Below are 22,984 nucleotides of genomic sequence, written 5' to 3'. Positions count from 1 at the left end.
TCACTGCAGTCGGGATTGCAAACTGGTGTTCTTTTCATTCCACCACTCTCCCATATCTATTAGCCGAACTCCTTCTGAGGACAAGAGCTCTCCTCCGTCACTAGGCCTGTCTGAAGTAGTTCATGTGGGTAAACGCTTCTTTTCCTTTAATTACCGGAAGAGTTGGCGCACGAATTATGACAAAGGAGTTTCAGGTTTTTATTTTGTTCGCTTTTCTTTCTGTGCCTTTCTTAAGGTTTTTGTTTGTTGCTAAGTTTTTTAAAATAACTTTACCGGGATGCAACTCGCATACGCAATGTCCGCCTTTAAAGTGTACAATTCAGTGGTTTTTAGCACATTCGCAGTTATCCCGCCATCTGTACAACCAACATTGGACGGTTTCCACCCGGAAGAAGAGTGCATGGCCCTGCCCCAAGCCTCGCAGCCCCGGGCGGCCGCTAGTCTGTTTCCTGTCTCCCTGGATGAGCCCACTCTGTGCACAACATATACGTGGCCTCATACTGCACGCGGTCCCGGGTGCCTGGCTCCTTCATAAGCACCGTGCTTGCTAGATCTATCCGTGTCGTAGCGCGTGCCAGGACTTCGTTTCGTTTTATGGCGGAGTAATATTCCATCGCATGGCTACTCCACAGTTTGTCTGTCTGTTCCTCAGTTGACCCAATATTTGGGTTGATTTCACTCTTCGGCTGTTATTTACAATGCTGCTATGAGCATTTGGATACAAGCGCCGTGTGGACATATGTTTTCAGTTCTCTTGGGTGTGTATCTGGGGGTGGGGTGGCTGAGTCATGTGGCAACCCCGTGTTTCACCCCAGGAAGACGGCCGGGCTGTTTTCCAAACCAGTCAAGCCACTTTGCACTCCTAGCGGCCGAGAATGGGGGTTCCCATCCCTCTACATCCTGCCCGACACCTGTTGTGTTCCACTCTCTTGATTGTGGCCTTTCTGGAGAGTGTGAAGGGGGGTCTCATGGTGGTCTTATCATTTCCCTGATGGCTAATATGTTTCGTGAGCTTATTGGCCATTTGTGTGTCTTCTTTGGAGAAACCTCTATTCGGTCCTTTGCTTGTTACTTAGTTGGGCTGTCTTTGTATTACTAGGTTGTGAGTTATTCTTTAAATAGTTCCTTATGGGGCGCCTGGGTGGCTCAGTCGGTTAAGCAGCGACTTCGGCTCGGGTCATGTTCTCGCAGTTCGTGAGTTCGAGCCCCGCGTCGGGCTCTGTGCTGACGGCTCAGATCCTGGAGCCTGTTTCAGATTCTGTGTCTCCCTCTCTCTCTCTGACCCTCCCCCGTTTATGCTCTGTCTCTCTCTGTCTCAAAAATAAATAAACGTTAAAAAAAATTTTTTTAAATAAATTTAAAAAAAAAATAGTTCCTTATCAGATATATGACTTGCAACAAGTTTCTCCCATTCTGTGGTCTTCCTTTACATCCTTTGGTTTTCCCTTACGGGTCCTGCAGTCAGGCTTTGTTCTTTCTGATACTCAGATTGTCCTGGGTTTAGTCACTGGGAGGCCCTCCCCACGGCTTCCTTTTCTATCAACACAAAAGGTAGAGTTTCAGCCAGCTCAGAGCAGACCAGGGGGCTTTGCAGGCTCCTGCCGTCACAACCCAAGAGCTCATCCCGTGGCCGCTCCGTCCTGCTGCACAGAGAAGGAGGACTGTCTGCAGTCAGCCATGTGAGCTACCCCTTCTGTGGATGTGGCTGTAGCCGGGGCCCAGGGCCCCAAACACACCAGGTTCGCCCACTCGCTGCTGGCAAAACCCAAAGGCAGAGAAAGGAGTGATGGAGAAACAGGAAAGGGACTGATTTCAGGGAGGCCAGCTCCGGGAAGACGGCGGACTGGCGTCTCGAAGACGGTCTCCAAAGTGCCGAGGATACTGGCAGGTGTATGCGAGGAGAACGCGGGGCAGAGGTGGGTCTGTGCAGGTGGGCAGTGAAGGTCAAAGGCAGCTTGTCTCCCAGTGATCCCGGCTGGTCCTGCTGGCTCAGCTCGGTCCTGATGCTCGAAGGGGTAGTTTCAGTTCCACCAGGAGATGCTTTGCCCTCAAGGGCCCTCGCCCCGAGCCAAGAGACCAGCTGGAAGGAAGAGCCAACAGGGAAGCGTGAGGTCAAAGGGGAGGCAGCCTCAGTCCTTTTTCCCAGAGCAACTTGTCCCCACAGGGTGTTTTCACCACACTCAGAGCCAAACCATTGTATGAGAGAAGTTGAGATCCCCCCCCCCACCTTTCTCCAACATTTACAGCCCCTCACTGATTAGAAAACGGAGTAGCAGCAGAAGGGGGCTCACAGGTGGGCACAGAAACTCAACTGCATATGTGGTGCGACATTGGCTCCGTTCATAGATTTAAAAACCGAGGCCTAGGCAGTTTTGAAACCTTGCCAAATGCAGGCAGCTAAATAAAAAGTGGCAGGATTTGTTCACCTGACTGGCAGGTCTGGTTTCTTCCATCGGCACACCCTGGCCAGCCGGGCACGGGGCCACTGGAGCCCCTGGACCGCCAGTCCCACGAGATGCTCCTTCCAAGGGCTCTCTGGTTAAGGACATTTGGTAACTGCTCTATGGATTAACTTTTATGCCATCACAATTCACATGAGCTTCATAAAGGCTCTCAAAAGAGCTGCAGAAAAAAATTACCCTTGTCGGATTCACACGTTTCCTAAATGCCTTTGGCCCAGGAAACCCTGCCCTCCATTGGCCCAGGACCCCCTGCCCTCCACCGGCTTCATTTTTCCCCTGAAGCCCCTAAGAACACCATGGTAGGAGAAAGCTGTCTATACTCACAAAGCGTGTCGGCCTCTTCTTCCCTGTGACCAGCAGTGGGCGATCCGCGGGTGACAGTTTGGCATCCTGTGATTACCCAGTTCCCTCTCGCCTTTCAGGGGTTGGGTTCAGTGTCTAGTTCAGTGTTTAGTGGGAGTTGTGGCTCCAATCACTCATTTCAGTATAGAATGCAAACGAGTGATGCCTCTGTTTCCTTTATCCTTTATCATAAACGATATCCTTCGATATCCTTTACCGTTTATGCCTAGGAAACTCCTGAATTGCCAAGCAAAATGAAGGTTTCTTGCCCGTGAAGCCATTTCTTTGTGACTTCCGGAGGAACAGTATTGATGGGGCTTTGGGGTGATGGTGGGGTCCGGAGCCGACGGCCAAGGAAGAATTCTTGAAGATGTCTTTGCTGCAAAAAGGTGATTTTGTTAAAGCGCAGGGACAGGACCCGTGGGCAGAAAGAGCTGCACTGGGGTTGTGGTGAGTGACTCATGATATACCCTCAGGTTGGGAGGGGGTCAGGGACAGAGTAAGTCTCTAAGGCATTTTGGAAGCAAGGTTTCCAGGACCTTGAAAACACCATTTATTACCGTTTAGTAAAACCTCAGTCATGAGACCCTTCAGATGTATACCAGGGGCCATAAGCTTGGAGGATGATTGCCGGCATGTATCCTGGGGGAGTTGAGATAAAGGAGGTTTCCAAAATGAGTTTTTATATGTTAGTTAAAGTAGACTCATGGGATCCTGGGGGTCAGGCTAAGGTTAAGCCAAGATTCCCTTTTGCCCCCCAGCAAAGTTACCAACGAGCCAGCTGAGCTCCTAGAGGAAGGTCACTCTGCCTGTTTCAAGGACTTGTAGCTGGGCTGTAGGCAGTAAGGGAATTTAATTTTTCATTTGCCTTTCTTTCCTACACCACCATGGCCAGCAGTTAACCCCCCTTACATCTTGGTGAGGGTGATATTAGGGCTTCAGGAAATGGGGTCTGTAGGTTTCTGTGGATAAGATTGCCTCTTTTGTAAAACAAATTTTTTTTAACGTTTATTCATTTTTGAGAGACAGAGAGAGACAGAGCATGAGCGGGGAAGGGGCAAAGAGAGGGAGACACAGAATCTGAAGCAGGCTCCAGGCTCTGAGCTGTCAGCACAGAGCCCGACGCGGGGCTCGAACCCACGAACTGCAAGATCATGACCTGAGCCTAAGTCGGACCCTCAACCGACCGAGCCCCCCAGGCGCCCCTAGATTGCCTCTTTCTTGCAGTTTACTAAGTTCTCCGTAAACTGAAGGAGCCCCCTGTCCTGTATGACGATGATATCCATCAATCAAACATTTGCTTTCTTTCCTTTCCCCTGTTCTCGGGCAGCCAGGAGAGTCCGAGGAACATCACACACACATCCCACCTGAGGCGCTGGGTGCTGTTAGCCTGTCCTCTGCCCTCAGCTTGCCCCACGCTCCCTCATCAGTATGGGAACAGTGACCCAGGAGAAAAGTGCGTGGGGGCAGGGGCTGCTGATCTCGAAGTATTCAAGCCTTGGGGGCAGCACAATGGATTGATTACAGGTAGGACCTGAAGAGCTAAGGAGGCAAGAAAGTACACATCCATATTCCAGACGGTGCACTGGCCTCTGAGTGTCCCTGGTTCTCACTGAACTCCCGAGTTTCTTGGCTTACTCATTTACTGCATTCTTTAAATTACTAAAGCAATCAAACTAATGTGTGCTACCTAGCTGGAATCCACGTAAGGCAGGTGTTGGGCTGCAATCGATGGGCAGCAGGACGTAACAACACATCTATGTTTTGAGTGTGTGTGTGTGTGTGTGTGTGTGTGTGTTTTAAGTTTATTTAGAGAGGGGCACCTGGGTGGCTCAGTCGGTTAAGCGGCCGGCTTCGGCTCAGGTCATGATCTTGCGGTCTGTGAGTTCGAGCCCCGCGTCGGGTTCTGTGCTGACAGCTCGGAGCCTGGAGCGTGTTTCAGATTCTGTGTCTCCCTTTCTCTCTGACCCTCCCCCGTTCATGCTCTATCTCTCTCTGTCTCAAAAATAAATAAACGTTAAAAAAATATTTTAAAGAAAGTTTATTTAGAGAGCGACAGAGACAGTGCGCACAGGGCGGGGGCAGAGAGAGAGTGGAACGGGAACCGAGGTTCGCACAGAGTCGAGACACCGAAGCGTTTCTTTCCAGGAAGGAACTTTGTGCCGGCAACGCTCGGTTGGGTTCGCACTGGAAAAGCTGAGCCCCGAGTGCAGTGAGGTGTAGTCTTTTATAAATGTTTTTCTTGCCCGTCTCCCATACATGGTAACACCCAGTCACGCGGTCTAATCAGGTGGCCTCATGTCACAGGGTCGTGAGGCATGTTACGTACGCATACAGCCAGGTTGCTTTCCTTTATCTTGAGGGGTCCCCCCCCAACATTCCTTAGGGATGAGAGAAAATCCCAAGCAGGCTCTGTGCTGTCAGCGCAGAACCCACCATGGGGCTCGATCCCATGAACTGAGAGACCGTGACCTGAGCCGAAATCAAGAGTCAGGGGTCTGACCGACGGAGCCACCCAGGAGCCCGGTCACACATCTATGTTTATAAAACACGTACTCACCCCCCACGTACTCCTCGGAAATTGTCTCTTGTCATCACAACAGCTGTCCCAGATGGACAACATGGTCCTCGTTATCCCCATTTCCAGAAGAAAACCTGTGTAATTAAGTGTGTTAGTTCATAAGCAGAACTACCGTTTCCTCTTTTCCTTTTCTTTTTTTTTTTTTTTTTGTTATTTTGATACGTGAAAAAACATGGCAAGTTTACTGCCATAGAGAAGATTGCTTCTACCGTGTGAGGCATCACAGACCTGCCTGCCAGGAAATCCTCCACAGGACCCCCACGGAGGACCCCCCTACCCACACAAGCACTGCCCTGGATACGGTGTATACGGACTGCCTACACAACACCGGCCCACATGGGTGCGGTGTAACTAAGGGCCAGCTTCCCCCCTCCTCTGACTTCAGTCTGTCTGAGCTCACAGTTCCCGTTCCTCATAGTCAACAGGGAAGCCCTGTGTGTGACCGTCATTTCTGGACTTTGAGAACTCTGGCCGTATGAGGTTCTGGCTTGATGCTAGGCCCTTGCAGCCTCTTCCGGAAACCCGGGACCCAAGCCAACGATGTTTCATTTTTACCTTTCCATACGCTGTCCATGTAGGGACCGGGTGAGGTTTCTAGGCCTTTCTAGAATTTCAGGAAATAATGTAGCTGGGTCTCTTGCCTCCTGCTGTGTTCTCTTATACATGAGACCATATTACCTGCTCCGTAGTTGAAGTAGGAAAGGTACATATTTACATGGAAGAAGTCCTAACTGTGGCAACATGAAATAAAGAAAGCACGGCTCTTAGAGAAAGAGAGCCAGATTCAGATCTCGGGGAAGCTGCTGCTTAGCAGAGCGTTATTCCTTTTATATATTCCTTTAATTAAATCCTCTAGCTCCTACCTTCCACGCAATGGGACCTTAACAGAAGCCTCGAAGATCCAAGTGTGGCCCAACTGTGGCAAGCAGAATGTTCAGACGCTGGCCTGGCGGTGACACCAGGCAGTGGGGACAGGAGCCCTCGGTAGTGTTTCTCCACGCGCTGTCACTGACCAGCTTCCAGAGGCTCCCCTCCAGATCTCCTGAAGCTCTAAGCTTGCGGGGGTCTAGGAATCTGCAGAGGATTCTTCTGATCCATTGCTCCTGAGGAAAAGAAAATACTAGGAGATAAGACTGAGCCATTGTGAGAACCGGGAGCCTCTTCTCACACTGGGTATTGGGGAGGGACCCTTCCCACGAACCCTGCAGAAGCACCTTGGTTTTATTCAAGAAGCCATTCAGTTTCTTTACGCTGCTCCCACCCCTCTGGGTTGTAAGAACTAACATAGGAAAAGTGCCTAGCGGTTAACACACGGTAGCGAGCATTAAAAAACAAAACTCAAGAAGTAAAATTTAAAGATCTACTAGGCTTTATTAAGCGATTCATGAATTGGGCAACATTCCATCAGGCCAGGAGAGACGTGCTCCAAGGAGTTGTCCAAAATGGAAGGTGCCGGAGTCCAGCCCCAGCAGGACCAGGGGTTCCCGAAGGATGAACGGCGTCGGCAAAAACAACAAACGCACACAGACGACAGCAGTGTGTTAGACAGGCCGCTTTATTGTGGCCAGCGTGGCATTATATGCGTTATTCCTTGTGGCGTGCATCATCTATGTTTCTCGGCTTTACCTAATTCTAAAAATGCTCCTTTGTGTCATCACCCGTTAAGGAACCTCATGGTTATTTCTTTGTAACATTCCCTCCTCCCCTTTGCTTATTGATTAATTTCTTCATACTACTTTCGTTATCTACGTTTACTTATAAAGTGTTTGCTCTGCTATTTTCATGAAAGGCCATCCAGCTCTCAACACCTCAAGTGGAACGTTGACAGGGACACGACTTCTTAATTGTTCAATTGTTCCTTTGAACGATTTGCGGTACAAGGAACAAAAGTATTCGCTTTGGTCTGGGGTGCCGGGAGGGAGCCAAGAGGGCCCTGGGAACCCACGCCTTACGCGCTCCCAGAGAGACAATGTATACCTAGGAATTAATGAACCATTCTGTACCTTAACCCACCAGGTCCAGTTACCATCTGGAATGCCTCCTGGGGGCCAAGTGGGCCTAGGGGTTGGAGTAACTTGTATCCATAGATACATTCCTTTGTGGCCGGAGTGGGGCTTTCGAACCCATTTGCCCCCCCTCCCTGGCTGGGAAATATATGGGGCTATCTTTCCTTTAGGGGACGGGCAGGCGGGGATGGCACCCGCTGGATAAAAGGTTTCTTTTTTGTACTGGGGGTCATCCCCAGAAAATATCCCCGAGTTTGCCCCCATGGGTTTATTTTGAATCACCAATGCCAGTTGGACCATGGGGATGGCCGTGATGAGTAAGAGGAGGGATACCAGTAGCTTCCCATTCGGAGGGTCGCTGTGCATTGCCCTTCCGCCAACCACCCGGGCTGTGCCACCAGGAAGGCTGGACGGATGGGCTCCCGGCAGGAACGTTTTTATAGAAAAGAGGGAAGCAAGAAGTTATTTGCAAAAGAAAAGATGGTTTCAGGCAAGGTCACCTTGGGAAGGGCAAGGGGTCTTATCACACACATTATGTCACCTCCTTTGGGGTCAGGGGGGGACTGGAAAGGGCCCAAGTAACATTGATACTGGCCAGAAAATTCCAGATTGCCTGGCTTCAAATTCCACTCCCGGAAAGTTTGAAACTGCAATTAAGTCTTGGTTTGCAGGACTGGAGGCAAGTGACTCCACCTTGGACCTGCGGTTTTCTTTTTAGCGCTAATAACCATAGCACTATTAATAATCAACCCTCTTGTTTTTTCTCAGCTCATTCATTTATTTCTTCACCTTGAAGCACCAGCTGAACATAACCGACCTTCCTGTGTTATTCTGGGATGGCAGTGCTGCCTAGTCGGACAACTTTCAAACAAGATCAAGGTCAGGTGTGACCCACGGAGATCCTGAACAGAAAATGAATCTGATTCAAAGGCCTGCTGTTTTACTTCTCAAAGGCATTTCTTTAATGCCATTTAAAAAGATTTTTTTTTTTTTTTGAGAGAGAGAGAGTGAGCTGAGGAGGGGCAGAGAGAGAGAGAGAGAGAAGGAAAAAGAATCCCAAGCAGGCTCTGCACTGTCAGCAGAAATCAAGAGTCGGAGGTTCACTGACTGAGCCACCCAGCGCCCCTGATGTTTATTTTCGATAGCGTATGTTTCCTGTACAAATTTCAATAGGAATAAAAAAAGTATACGGTGAAAAGGCTGTTTCTCTCCAGCCCTCTGCACTTGGACATCTTCTGAGGCAGTCCCTGCTAACACGTCCCTTTCAACTTTGGAAACAAACTTACAGATTTTCTCTGTCCCCATGCACAAATGAGTAGCACACTTTACACACGATTCTGCCCCTTGATTTTTCTTACACATTTTAGAGCTCTTTCCATACCGGCACACACAGAGCACCCTGCCCCTTCCGAGCTGCTACATGATTCAGTGGAATGGATGCAGCGTGATCTAACTCTCCCTGTGGGTGGACATATTAAAAATAATGCTGTGCATCTGAAATTGCACAAGCTTGCCTGTCGGGGGGTGGGGGGACCGCTGGAGAAGGGCCGGCTGGGCCAAAGGGCGTGTCCATAGCCAACGTCAATCCACGCCACCAACCGCCCACAGCAGTGTTGACATCCAATTTAGGCTCCTACCAGAGACTGCCTGCCGCCCGTCCCCTACACCTTCACCAAAAGGCATGGTGAGGGCCGATGGTTTTCATCTGGGGCCCCTAACAGAATATTTTAAAGACCAGGGCGCCTGGGTGGCTCAGTCGTTAAGCAACCCATTCCGGCTCAGGTCATGTTCTCTCTCGGGTCCTTGAGTTCTAGCCCCGCGTCAGGCTCTCGGCCGCTCTCTGCGCAGGCAGCACAGAGCCTGCTTTGGATCATCTGTCTCCCTCTCTCTCTGCCCTTCCCCCCACCTCAAACATCAGCAAATAAAAAAGCGGGGGAGGGGTGACAGTTAAAAAAGAGACCCGAACAACCGAACCCTCCTGTCCCGCCTCCCCGACAGGGCGTACCCAGAGCGCACCCGGGCCGCCCACGCGGACACTCCGGGCGCACCCCGGCCCGGCCAAGGTGCCCTTGCGGGTACGGCGGCACAGACCCTCGGGCGGCCGCCACCGACCGCTACCTCCGCGCCAGAGGACTGCGGCGGCCGGGGCTGAACCAGCGCCAGCCAATCCCCGGCCGGCCCCGGCCGTTTTACGGCAGCAGGTCCCAGCCAATCCGCGCCGCCGCCTCCCGCCCTGCGCCCTCCCATAGGCCGAGCGCCGGCGGCGCGGCGCGGCCGTAAGGCGGAGCCGGCTGTCGTGACGCGGGCCCCGGGGGCGGGGGCGGCGTTCCCGCTGTTCGCTGGACTGGGTGTCACTGGGCTCCGAGGAGCGGCGGCCGGGGCACTGCGGGGTGTCTGGTGTCGGGCACGGCCATGGCGGGCGCGCTGGTGCGGAAAGCGGCGGACTATGTCCGGAGCAAGGACTTTCGGGACTACCTCATGAGGTGACGAGTCCCCCGGGCCAGACCTCCGGAACCCCCGAGGGCTCCCGGAGGTCGGGGTTGACGCCGCCCGGGACGCGGGGCCACGAGGGCGCGGGGGCCGGGCGGCGGGGCCAGCGGGGGTGGGGGGCAGCGGGGCGGGCTCCGGGCAGCGCCGAGGACCCTGGCCCCTGGCGCGGTTTCCTGGCCGGATGTCGCCTCTCGGCACCTGCGGGGCAGCTGGGCGCCCAGGTGTGGGGCTGGGAGGGGCCGGCGGGAGGCGCCGGGAGAGCGTGCGCGCGTCCAGGACGCGGGCGCTGCTGCAGGTGCGCGCGATCGCCCCTCCTGGAGTCCCCGCGATCACTTGTGCCGGGTCCCGCGCGCCTTTCCGTTTTCCGGCTTCGGAGGACTTTCAGTCCGAGCGGGGAAGGGAATCCAATCTCAAATATTTTTATGCACGAATATTCTGACGGCCAAAGTAAAGCAGCGCGTCTCCAAGGACATGCTTTTCCTTACTCGATTTTCCCTTCACTCTTCCTTTCCAGTTAGAAACGAAGGGCATTTGCGGGTGAAAGGGCCCAAGACACACTTTCTACATTCTATTTCCATCTCGAGTCTTGAGACTCTTGCTTTTATTTCAGAATATGTAGTATAACTTTACAAGCTTTATATATTATTATATTATATTATATTATATTATATTATATCAACCAGATATTAGAGATTTTTAATTTTTTTTTAAAGTAATCTCTACACCCCAGGCGGGACTTGAATTCACAACTCCTGAGGTCAAGAGTTGCAGGCGCTACCCACCGAGCCAATCTAGTGCCCCCGAAACAGTTTTAAATACTTTATTTAGGAGTTTAAGGTTTGGTTTTCCTGTCTTGTGATTTTAAAACCTAGGTGTTGGGCTATGTTTTGATTTGTTTTGTTTTGTTTTGTTTGGGGGGGGGGGGAGAATCCCAAGCAGGCTCCACGCTGGGTGAGCAGCTGGACCTGGGGCTCAGTCCCACCACCCTGAGATTCTGACCTGCCCTGAAATCGAGAGTTCCACGCATGACGGACTGAGCCATCCAGGCGCCCCTGTTTCCTCCCCTTCCCCTTCCCCTTCCCCTTCCCCTTCCCCTTCCCCTTCCCCTTCCCCTTCCCCTTCCCCTTCCCCTTCCCCAATGGTGAATAGCGTGCCAAAGAGGCTAAGTGAGGACCACTGAGGACAAATGAGTCCTGTAACCATCCAAAAGGTACAGCGCGAGTGCAACTGAACCTCTGCCAATGTGAAAAGAATTCCGTTTTAAGTCCTGAACTCTGCAAACACTGTTCACTTGTAATTTTACAGAGCAGCAGGGTGAGAGGTACAATTCAGTCTCTCCTGTGATGAATTTGGAAACACGCTTCACTCCCGGCTCTCCAGTTAGGAAGTTTCTGTACTTGAGTAGGACGGTGATCAATGAGGACAGATGTTTAGTGCTGTGCAGCAGGGTGGTTTATCAGAGGAACGTGTTGGGGAAATCTGAGCACGTAGTCCTGCGAGGGTCAGTTCTCAGCCCTGCGGTTAAGTTTCTCTTGGAATGTTACCTTTTTACTACTGTCTTCTGCTTTGGATAATGGGCCTTCCTAATCATTAGGTACAGCAAAGGATAAAATTGTATGGAATAATTGAGAATACAGTGGTCACACCTTATTCATTTCAGAAAAAATATTGATTTTTAGGTAACGTCCTATTACCTAAGAATAGTTTGTTAAATTTATTTTCGGGGCGCCTGGGTGGCTCAGTCAGTTTAGCGTCCAACTTTAGCTCAGGTCATGATCTCCCAGTTCGTGAGTTCGAGCCCCACAACAGGCTCTGTGCTGACAGCTCAGAGCCTGGAGCCTGCTCTTGATTCTTTGTCTCCCTCTCTCTGCCCCTCCCCTACTCGTGCTCTATCTCTCTCAAAAATAAACATTAAAAAAATGTTTTTTAAATATATTTTCAAGGAAGTGAGCCCTGCTTTTCTACTTATTTCTATTCTTATTTTTACTATTTTCTATTTCTGTCTTTTTTTCCTAGCAGTTAGGTTTCCCAGAGCCGGACTTTTTAACTCAATATTTTGATATGGTTTAACCTTTCTTCCTAAGATTAACTTCATGTGGTTTACTGTGTGTATACTTTTTCCAGTGTTACTTTGAGTTAAGTCTTGACTAAATGAGGAAGAGAGTGGCAGTGCCCGGGGAAGAGTGCTGTCTCCTGGGGCAGCAGACGGAAGAGTGACTCCTACTCAAGGGATCCCCAGCAAATCCAATCCCAGTGGGCCTCGGTTACCTGCCTGTGAAATGGGTTTAATGATCATGCCCTTTCTGGTTGGATTGTTGAGAACATTAAACTGGATGAGGGATGTGAAAATAAATACTCAGACTCCCAATCACCATGCAATTCATAATTTATATTCCGCTGTGTGTGTGTGTGTGTGTGTGTGTGTGTGTGTAATCAGAAACACTCTATACTGTTCTGGAAAAGGTTAAAATCTTGTGAAGCTCTGTGATCCTGACCTGAAATGACTTCTGTGAACTGACTGGATGGAGCGAGATGCCAGGCTGGCTGTGTTTGCCCTGCTGCGGCTGTTGGCAGCAGTGGATTTCATGCCCCCCACAGCCGGGGGTGGAGGGCCGCTGAAGGGCTGGTATCAGAACTCTCACCAGGCGATCTTTCTTTGAGCTTTTTCTCCTAGAAAGAGAACCTGCTCCCCCTACAACTTACAGGGGAAAGCTCTCCCTGTGTGTTCTCCCAAGCTGCTGCGCTTTGCAAATGAGAATTAAGCCCAAGGAAGAAAACCTCATCACCTCTCTCTTCCATCGGAAATGAGGGTCTGCACATTCTCACCTCCGCAGTGACTTGTTCTACCGACTTTGCACTCCCTACCCGCGGAAGATCCGGATCCTTACGACCTACTGAGGGGAGACAGAGGTCTTCTAAACTAAAGCTGTTCCTGAATTTTTTTTTTAATGTTGTATTTATTTTTGAGAGAGAGCGCAAGTGGGGGCGAGGCAGAGTGAGAAAGGGACAGAGGATCTGAAGCAGGCTCCGTGCTCACAGCACAGAGCCCAGTGCGGGGCTCGAACTCAAGAACTACGAGATACGACCTGAGCGGAAGTCAGACGCTCAACCAACTGAGCCACCCAGGCGCCCCATAAAAATTATTTTAATAACACAGTTGAGTGTTTCAGCAAAAATATAAAATCCTATTTCATACAGATTGTAAAATTCTGTCACATTGTATGAGTAAGATTGAAATGTCTTTCTTACTAATGTGGATTTCCAAGTGTATTTTAAAACGTTCATTTTTTTGCACCAAGCAACAGAAGTTAAGGAATAGGCTGTAGCCATAGCAAGAGTGTGGACTTTGATTGGATATAGAGTGGAAAAAAATGAAAGGCATTACGAGGACGTTTGAGTAGGGTCTTTTTTTTTTTAATGTTTTTATTTATTTTTAAGGGAGAGAGACAGAGCATGAGCAGAGGAGGCGCAGAGAGTGAGAGGGAGACACAGAATCCAAAGCAGGCTCCGGGCTCCCAGCTGTCAGCACAGAGCCCGACGTGGGGCTCTTACTCACAGACTGTGAGATCATGACCTGAGCCGAAGTCAGACGCTTAACCAACTAAGCATCCTAGCCACCCCTAAGTAGGGTCTTAATATTAAGTAATTACTGACAGCTTTCGTCGGATGTGATTCATGGTAACGTCAGACCCAAGTGATGAGTTTGAACAGTGAGTGAGAATCCTGGCGCCCGTCATTTTTAGCTGCGTGGTCCTGGACAATTACTTATCTTTTGTGCTTTGGTAGCTGTTTGACAATACGGTATCCTGCTCGGCAAAAGTAAGTGACCCATTTATTCTTTATTATTATGCCATGTTGAATCCTCTGGGTTCTGGTACTCTTTTTTTGGTGCCTTCTGTCTCTTCTCCGGCTGATTTTCTTACCCTAACGAGGATCTTGAATCAAGAACTTCCTGGATCTCTGCTATCTTTTTTTTTTTTTTTAAAGTAATCTCCAAAGTGGGTCTTGAACTCACACCCCGAGATCAAGAGTCGTGTGCCCTACCAACTGGAGCTGGACAGGCACCCCTATCTTTTTTTTTTAATTTTTAAAAATATTCTCATATACCTTCTTGATGGAGTAAAAGAAATTGCTTTTTGTTTTTCCTTTCTTCATTCTTGCTCCTGAATTTCGGCTAAGAAGAATGAATTAAGATTGAACAAGTAAATTCTGAGGTGTAAGGCATATGCTTTAATGATTGAGTCAGTGACGGTCTGTGCAGATTTATTCTAGAGATTTACCCCCTTTCCTGAGAGAGGTGGATGGATGGATGGATGGATACACACACACACATCTGTGTGTGTGTGTGTGTGTGTGTGTGTGTGTATGTATATAGGGAGACACAGGATCTGAAGCAGGTTCCAGGCCCAGCTGTCAGCACAAAGCCTGACACGGGGCTCGAACCCACAAACTGTGAGATCATGACCTGAGCCTAAGTCGGACGTTCAACCGACTGAGCCACCCAGGTGGCCCTTGACGTATTTTTAAATGGTACCGAGTTTAACGTTCAGAAAAAAAATCACTGGAAAGTTTTTACAATTCATTCATTCAACAAAGACTTTTTGAATGCGTGGCAAATGCTGGGCACTGTTTGACGTTCCAGAGTTTTAGAAGTGAACAGAATGTAAAACTACTTGCCTGTCTTTAGGGGCTTTCCTTCTGGCGATAACCTGTTCCTAACGGCGAGCTCGCCGTTGCCAGAGCTGTGCGTCACCGCGCCTCTCTCCTGCTTGTCCTTTCCAGAGAAACGCCCCCGTTCAGCCTGTGCCGTCCAGCCTGACGGCCGTGAGCGCTTTCGCTGTGGCCACAGTCCAAATGGGGTGCACCCTGAATGTCTACACGCACCGGATCTCAGGAGCTTAGTACAAAAAAAGAATGTAAAATAGCCCATTCATAAGTTTCTCTCGATTAAGTGTTCAGATGAAGATATTTCCGGTACATCAGAATGAACTTAATAAATTCGACTTCTTTTGTTTTACTTTTGTGAACGTGGCTTCTGGAAATCTTAAGATTAATGTGTGGCTGCTGCTAGTCACTTGCATCACGTTTCTGCAGGACAGCTTCGCTCTGAGGCTTCAGCGTTAGACCGTGTCGTGAGACGGAGGTCAGCGCTGTTGCCGGGATTACCCCCACGTCTCAGGGAGAGAAGAGTGTGCTTGCTCGCCTGTGGCTCTGCTGCGGGAACCAGAGCAAAGTGGGAGGTCGCAGGAACCTGGAGGAACAGACGTCTTTCAAAGCAGCTGATCTCTCTCTCTTTTTTTTTTTCCATGTCTCTTGTCTGCGCCTTGGTGACTCCTCACCAAATAGTACGGTAAGAAAATTGTTCTCCTTCATTTCAGGCTTTTGCAGACTTTCTGCACCAACAGAGTTATGGACGGCAGGCCCGGCCTCCGTTGCTTGAGATAGCGTATCCAGCCACCGTGCCTGGTGGCTCTCCCGGTGTCCCCCTGGGTGACCTGGTCCACTCTGGGCGCTAACCCCTGGCAGGACCAGTGCCTCGACTGCTGAGCTGATGGGCGTGGGCCAAACACATATTTCCAAACAGGGAAGTGGCACCTAGAGGCGTGTACTAGGCGAAGGATGCGTTACTGACTTTCCAAGGCTAGATCTCTTAGTGAACGAGTATTCAAATTATTTTTACCTTTCATGTTCTTTTTAAGAAACAGTGTTCATAATCGAGTATGTAGATAGCCTTCGACTTGCAGCGCTCTGCCTCACGCTTAAGTCCTCGCACCAGAATTTGTAATCCCATCATTTGTGCGGACAACCCCTGGGCTGCTGGGGGTGTGGGATTTCTGCCCTGGTCTTGTCCGTGGCCCCAGCCGTGAGGGAAGACGCCTGTGTGCCCGGTGGGGGAAGCCCCTCCTAGGCAAACTCTGCAGGCTGTTCCAGCCCGGAGGCTGTGCGTGATAAAGTAGATACTGGGCCACCGCGCAGTGCGGAGCTGTGGAAAGATTAACTAGAAAAAGATGAAACTAGACCAAAGTGGAGAAAGGACTGGTCAGGAAAGGAGGAAAGGAAGACACTGGGGTGGTAGCTGGAAAATGAAGGGACTCCCAGGAAAAGGACAGGTGGAGAAGGGAGGAAGATGGAGACGGAAGGCTGGGGGCCCTCCGTCACCAGGCGTCTGGGATGGAGGGGAGAGAAGGGACAGCGGCCACCTGTCATCCAGGTACCGGAAGTTAAGGTTCTAGAGGTGTGTCTCACCCAGATAACATCCGGTCTAAAGACAAGAGGACTAGGTAGCCTCCCAGAACCCCGGAGATCGTTTGCACCCGCTGTGTCTAGTTTGCGGGGTCCTGACTCGGTTGTAGACTGTCAGTGCCTAGCGTCCCGGCCCCGCGGGAGCTCTGATGCGTCACCACAGTTTCAGACCTAGCATGCGAAGTAAGCACTGCAAAATGCTCTCCTGTCCGGCCAGGTGTCCTCCAACTCTATTTTTCTTGGATTTCCCTGGTCTCCTGCTGCTTATGGGAGTTTGGGTTTTAATGACTCCTGGTCAGTGTCAGAAACGGATTCAGCAGCCTGAATTTGTCTTAAATGCTCCAGTGGGCAGCACTGCACAGATTACTGCTTACTATTCTGAAAACTAAGAAGGGTGTTTAGCCAATGACGTGTGGTTTCTTTCATATTTTAAAGCACTGAAAATTGCACATTCATAAAACAATTTTTAATGTGCTGGAAAAGCCAGCAGCCAGTTTTATCAAATTGGGTGCCGCTGCTGTTAAACACGGGCAACTTCTTGGTTCCGGGGCGGCCGTGGTCACAGCGTGGCACGGAGGCGGGGGCTTTGCCATCGAGAGTAGTTTCCAACCTTAACTTCCTAGGATCTGGCAGTTCTGAGTGCGGATTTCCAGGCTCTCCGATCTTAACCTAGTTCACACGAGCCGAAAAGCAGGTTCTCCCCTCTTAGGGTACTTTCTTCAGAAAAAATACCCAATTTAGGATCTGCGTGGTAAGAGATAGTGACAGATCTCTTAATGAGCATTTGAAGGGGGAGGGGGGCTGATAGATTTAAACATTACCTTGCGGAGGATAGTCGTAATGAGGTTTAAGTTGTGCCAGGAGGCCATGGGGTGAGAAGTTAATCAGATTGAAAGTTCTCCGGGCGGGGCATTTGGTTCCCTGGTGGGAAGCTGCCAGATATTTTCTGCCTCTGGGCTCGCCTTTGAAGGGCAGCCCATTTCTGGGCTGACCCTTGAACAGTCAGGGCCCGGATGTTAACCGGCCTGCAGGCCGTGCACACGATGGTGAAGACCTGTCCTCACGCACTTCCGTTATCTGCGTTATCACTTAAGGGAGGGCCGCAGCTGTTCACGCCCGCCTTACCCTTTTCCTCTTCCCTTTCCCTCCTCTCATTTCTGTAGCACTTCTGGGGCCCTGTAGCCAACTGGGGTCTTCCCATTGCTGCCATCAATGACATGAAAAAGTCTCCAGAGATTATCAGTGGGCGGATGACATTTGGTAAGGATGCGACTGTGAACAGTTGGGGGGACTTCACGCATAGAATCACGCGGAGTATGGCTCCCACGCTCCGCTGTTTGCAAGTGACCTATAGAGCGACATGGCGTTGGAACGGCGTTGCTTGTCCATGGGGAGGAAAAAGCGGAGTTGTTTTGAAATATTTATCTAGAAAGTGTTGGGGTCCTGTGTGCCTTTCAGATGGGCACGCAGCTAAAAACTGTCCTCTCTAACCTCTATTTGGAGGAAGTGCCTTTAAGTGCATTTGGAGCCCTGCTACTTGTCCTTAAGGTGTTGTTGCGGGATTAAGTAGCAGTTCTTCCAGACGGTGGGCCGTAAACAGTTCTGAGGGGACAGGAAGTGGTCTGAGCTACTGGCCGCTGCAGCCAACAGACACGTCCTTAAAGTGTTTAGTAAGTAAGGCACCAAGCGGCAGAGTAAAATGTAGGATGAGCTTCCCATTCACGGAAGCATTTAGGCAGTGACGTTCTTCATCTGCCACGAGTTTTAGCAGGAGAGATTCTTGTTCCGATTAAAGGTGATTGAGCCCTGACCTCCGAGCACGCAGCTCGTGGTCTGCTGAGCCGTAAGTCATTGCCTCGCTTTGATGTTTCTGGCAGCTCTCTGCTGTTACTCCCTGACGTTCATGAGATTTGCCTACAAGGTGCAGCCTCGAAACTGGCTTCTCTTCGCCTGCCACGCCACAAACGAAGTCGCCCAGCTCATTCAGGGGAGTCGCCTTATCAAATACGAGTAAGCCCCTTCCGGTCTCATCACTTCCGTTTTGAGAAATTACGGAGAACGAAACTCAAATCTGGAGGCGTCGGGGGCACCGGGCGTGAGTGTGTGCGGAGATGATGCGTTAGCTGTGGGGGAAGCTGGACTCTGAGCAAAAATACGCTGTTGAAAAAAAAAAATATGCTGCTGAATTGAAAACAGTGAGTGCACTGCAGGTTTGCTTATTAAAACATGCAAATTGACAGGAAGTAGGATATTGCTGTTTTCATAACATTTTCGGTTTTAATAACTGTAAAGGTGTCTTCTCAAAGTCATCCAAGTTTTTGGAGGCCCCAGTGAAATTTGTCTCAAACTGAATTTTTCTTTGTGTTTATTTCCAGGATGACTAAAAAGGCATCAGCATAACAAGGGAAAATGAAAAACCAGCTGTTGGAAGGGAAGCTATGCCGCTGCTGAGTCAGTCTGCCTCACGATAGGCTCGCTAAGGAAAACAGGCTGGCTACTATTTTTACTAACCAGTTTTTCTAGAAATAGCTGAGAGTCCCGAAGCCAACTCTCTGCTGCCTTACAAGTACCGAATATTTTACTTCTCTTCGTAAAGAGTAGCTCAAGATATGCAATCAATTTAGTAATTCCCGATGATGGTTTTATCTGCGGTAATACCTGTTAGAATTTACTTAATGAAAAACCGAAGAGAACATCGTTTATAATTATTAGCATTTAAGTACTCAGAATTCTTAACTGTAATGACCACGAGACCGACGGCTGGCCACATACTCCAATCTCATTGCCAATGTTTTGAAAAAGTGTGTATTTCCGTGCAGTGTGTATATTGAGCTGCTGGAACTTAATGGCAATAAATGATTTAAATATTTGTCAAATGAGTGTGATATTAAGTATCTTGCTGGGCTAAAAAACCACAGAACCAGAATGTCCCTGGAAAGAGCGTTGTGCGTAGAGTGGCGCTCCTGGAAAACGAGGAAGGCGGCCGGGGGACGGCGAGCTGGACGGCCGGTGTCGGGAAGGCACCGACGGTCACTCAGAATGCGCGCTTTCCTCCGGGCAGCGTTAGAAAGTGCACCCACGGGTGGCACCTGGAGCAGGCCATGGGGTAGCTGATGGCGAGCCGAGCCGTGGCCCCGAGAGCCGTCGGGTGACAGCCCACAGCAGACAGGCGCGTGTCCCCAGCTCTGCGGGCGCCCGAGCAGGGGAGTCCATGGCTCAGGAGCCGCTCCGGGGAGTCGGCCGGGTGGGGGGAGGCCACAGTGCTGACCTGTCCCCACGGATGGCGACACCGCTTTCTGTGGCAAAGAGCGGCAGGCGGATCCGAGTCATTTCTCGCTGTCACTCTCTTTAAAGGCACGAGACCATGGGCAGAGCGTTTTCACCTGTGCTCCCGTTTCCCCTCTGGAGGTGAGGGGGCGCCGCCTCCGGGGTGCCCTCAGGCCCATTGCTCCGCACTTGACCCGAGCGGGGGTCGGGCGAGAGGACCCAGCGACGAGAGCCCGGACTGGCTTAGCGAAGTGAGAGCGCCAGGTTCCAGTCGTGCAGGTAACGTCGCTTGTGAGAACCCCAGACCCCAGGGTGTAGAAAGTGCCAGCTGGAACCTGCCTGGGGCTTCCGGCTGCCCTCCGGTGCCAGTCACCGCTGGCGTTCTGGTTTGGGATCTTCCTCTTTTAAAAAAGGTTTTGTTTCAATTTTATTTATTTAGAGAGAGCACGCACACACGCGGGGGAGGGTCACAGAGAAGGCGTGACAGAATCCCAAGCAGGGGCTGCAACATCATCACAGAGCCCGATGTGGGGCCCGAACCCACAAACTGTGACATTGTGACCCGAGCCGAGATCAAGAGTCGGACGCCCAACCCACTGCGCCCCCAGGCGCCCCTGGGATCTTCCTCTTTCTTTTGTCCCTTGCAAGAATTCTGGTCCGCCCGTCTCACGTGCTCCTGGGGAGCAAGGGCCTTTCCCGCCTCTGAAGGGACGGCTGTCCCGAGAGCCTCGGGGATCGTGGTGCAGACACTGCAGACCTGCGAGCAGGAGGCCTGATGACACAGTTCCGCAGGCTGCCTCAGTGGGCCTCCCCGTACACCTGAGAAGGCAGGCAGGGGCCAGCACGGTCCCTTCTCCAGCAGGTGTTCCTGATGTGAGACAGAAACCTGCAGGGGCGTCTGGGCGGCTCAGGTCACGATCTCAATGGCTCGTAGGTTCAAGACTCACGTCAGGCTCTGTGCTGACAGCACAGAGCCTGCTTGGGATTCTCTCTCTCTCTCTCTCTCTCTCTCTCTCTCTCTCTCTCTCAAAAATAGACAAATACATTAAAAAGAAACCTGCAGATGGACACAGAGGAACACATGGGATGAAAGTCCATGCAGACGATGCAGAAGTTGCATGAGGAGGGGGTACTGGGTGCCCTGGGGTTGCAGGGAGGTTCACCATCCTGGGGAAAGGAGCGAGGGACCAGGAGGGGACACTGATCCTGTCCCTGGCTCCCTCAGAGGGTCTGAAGCTCCCAGCCGTCTGCCTTCTCTGCGCAGAGCCGAGTGCTTGCGGGTCGGAGGGAGGGTACGGGCGAGACCAGAAGGCGTGAAGCGTTCCACTGCAGGGGTCTGGGTCCTGATCTCACCCAGATCAACGCCGACGTGAGAAAGTACGTTCCAGAGCAGAATTCCTTTGTGTTTTTGTTCTTGTTGTTTTCAAGTTTCTTGGTTGCTTTAAAATGACCAGTAGCAGAAAGGACACTTCCCACAAGTGGGCGTCCAGGTCGTCGGTGATCCTTGTCAGGAGAAGACCGACCAGTTAGCCGTCACTCTGCTCTCGGGCAGTGGCAGCCTTCCAGGTGGCAAGGACTCCGAGGCCTGGGCCGGCTCCCACCCGTACTGCTTTCTTTCTGGGGACTGGCATGGCTCTGCCTCCTAGGGACACTTGCAGGATATTCTCACGAAAGGTGGCGTCGAGTCCGTGCCCAGGGCCGTGTGTGGTGGAGACACTGCTGGTGACGTTTGTACAGTCACCACAACACGAGTCAGCCCTCCAAGTGGTAGTGGCCCCACGAGAAAACGCAGAGACAGGACAGGGTTGAAGCAAAACTTGGTTACCCGAAAAAGCCCAGAAATACGTGCTCAGAATGTCTAATGCCTGCACGTGACCATCTCTAAAGGTAACACACAAGGGCTCCCGAGTACTTTTCATTTTCCGGTAGCAGAATACACGGATGCACGTGTGCTGTCACCAACCTCCAAGGTGAGGCTGGCACCAGCTGTCCGTGCTCATGTGCTGTGGTGGCTTCAGGCATCTCCCTTCTTGCTGTGACCACCCCGTGGGGCGGAGGTGACCATTGTCGAGCGCTTCCTGACTGCGCGCCACAGACAGCGGGGGTCCTGGCGCGGCGGCTCAGGGCACGAACGGCCACTGCCAGCTTGAGGAAACCGGACCCTCAACGGCCTTTTGTTTCCTAATCCTTCCTCCGCAGGCGGCTGGCACCGTGCCCTCGGCCACACGCCCGCCCGGCGGGACCCAGGCTGGGCTCGTTCGTCTCCGTCCTCTTCCACTTGGATCTTGGCTTCCCAGGTGCGTTGCGGTGTCCGTCTGGATGGCGCGTTTACACGCTAGTGAGAAAGTGAGCGTGGGCCCTGGCATGTCAACATTGCATCACTTGGAAGTCACTTGGATGGCCTCAGAGATAATGGCCACATCATCTAAAGCAAAGCCCGAGTTACCTGGCACCGGAGCCCCTGGGGGAGAGCAGCGGCAGGGGTCCGTGCAGAAAGGGGCCGCTCCGGGCAGGAAAACCCCCAGAAAGCCCCGGCCTCACTGTCAGCCCCCAGGCACCTGCTGAGAGCTGAGCTGAGCCGGGCGGGCCCACAGCACTCCCAGGGTTTTGCTGGTTTGGGTGGAGGTGACAGGAACCGCGGGAGGGTGGCACGAGGAGGACGAGCCCCTGGCAGCTTGACTACGAAAGGACACAGCTGCTTTACCTACGGGCACAGCAAGTGATGTTCCTTGGCCCGTTAGCCAACATCTGCCATATTCCTAACGAACCTGGCGGAACTGCTTTCAGGGGCTCTGGAAGGTCCGTCTGCGGCAGATGGGACCATATCGCAGCCCCGCCTGGACAGTCCCACCGAAACCAACAGGTACGTGGTGCTGGTTAAATGGTGGTTTTCTATTTCTGTTTATCAGCAGGACGCTCACTTACAAACACAGCCCTACTGAAACGGCAGGATACGTGCTCCACTCTTTCCTTTCTCACTCGATTTTATTTTATTAAAAAAAAAATTTTTTTATGTTTACTTTTGAGACAGAGAGAGACAGAGCATGAGTGAGGGAGGGGCAGAGAGGGGGAGACACAGAATCCGAAGCAGGCTCCAGGCTCTGAGCTGTCGGCACAGAGCCCCACGCGGGGCTCGAACCCACAGACCGTGAGATCATGCCCTGAGCCGAAGTCAGACGCTTAACCCACTGAGCCACCCAGGCGCCCCGAGTTCACTGCCGTTGCTCAGGTTTGTTTTAAAGGTGAAGGCTTTTGCAATTCTTGGAGCTGATAGTTCTGAGGACGTGGTAGCTTTGGGCCAGTTTTCTCAGTGCGGGAAATCGGGGGTCAGCCTGCGAGCGCACTTCGAGGTGACAGGCCCATCTGAGCAATGCGATCTCTACGAGCGCAGTAGCCACGTGGGGAGGAAGGGGGCACGCGTGCCCAGGGCGTGCTCGCGGAGTCGCTTGCCTGAACTGCTCTGCCCCGGGCTCTGATCCGTCTCTCTCCGCCAGAGGCAGAGACGCACCCTTCCCTGGGCTGACCCTTCCCCGGGCTGACAGCCAAGTGCGGCCGAAAGTGGTGTCACTGTGACAGTGGTCTTGGGTTTTTTT

The 22,984-nt window shown here is 51.5% G+C and overlaps 1 protein-coding gene across 1 annotated transcript; it reads left to right on the top strand.

Moving 5' to 3' along the window:
• Window positions 1-9,730: 9,730 nt before the first annotated feature.
• MPC1 (mitochondrial pyruvate carrier 1) lies at window positions 9,731-19,000 on the top strand. The gene is made up of 5 exons (XM_030316774.1): window positions 9,731-9,874; window positions 15,228-15,231; window positions 17,288-17,384; window positions 18,002-18,134; window positions 18,500-19,000. Exons 1-5 carry the CDS (start codon window positions 9,804-9,806, stop codon window positions 18,522-18,524), a joined length of 330 nt encoding a protein of 109 aa, XP_030172634.1. The 5' UTR covers window positions 9,731-9,803; the 3' UTR covers window positions 18,525-19,000.
• Window positions 19,001-22,984: the final 3,984 nt, after the last annotated feature.

The sequence above is a fragment of the Lynx canadensis genome, chromosome B2 (genome assembly GCF_007474595.2).
Source record: "Lynx canadensis isolate LIC74 chromosome B2, mLynCan4.pri.v2, whole genome shotgun sequence".
In the NCBI taxonomy this organism is placed as follows: Eukaryota; Metazoa; Chordata; class Mammalia; order Carnivora; family Felidae; genus Lynx; species Lynx canadensis.
This window is presented reverse-complemented; position numbering and strand designations above follow the sequence as displayed.

Coding starts and splice junctions, on each gene's coding strand:
- MPC1 (XM_030316774.1), top strand. CDS start 9,804: ATGGCGGGCGCGCTGGTGCGGAAAGCGGCGGACTATGTCCGGAGCAAG. Junction 17,385..18,001: donor CAGTGGGCGGATGACATTTG/GTAAGGATGCGA, acceptor TGTTTCTGGCAG/CTCTCTGCTGTTACTCCCTG. Junction 18,135..18,499: donor AGTCGCCTTATCAAATACGA/GTAAGCCCCTTC, acceptor GTTTATTTCCAG/GATGACTAAAAAGGCATCAG.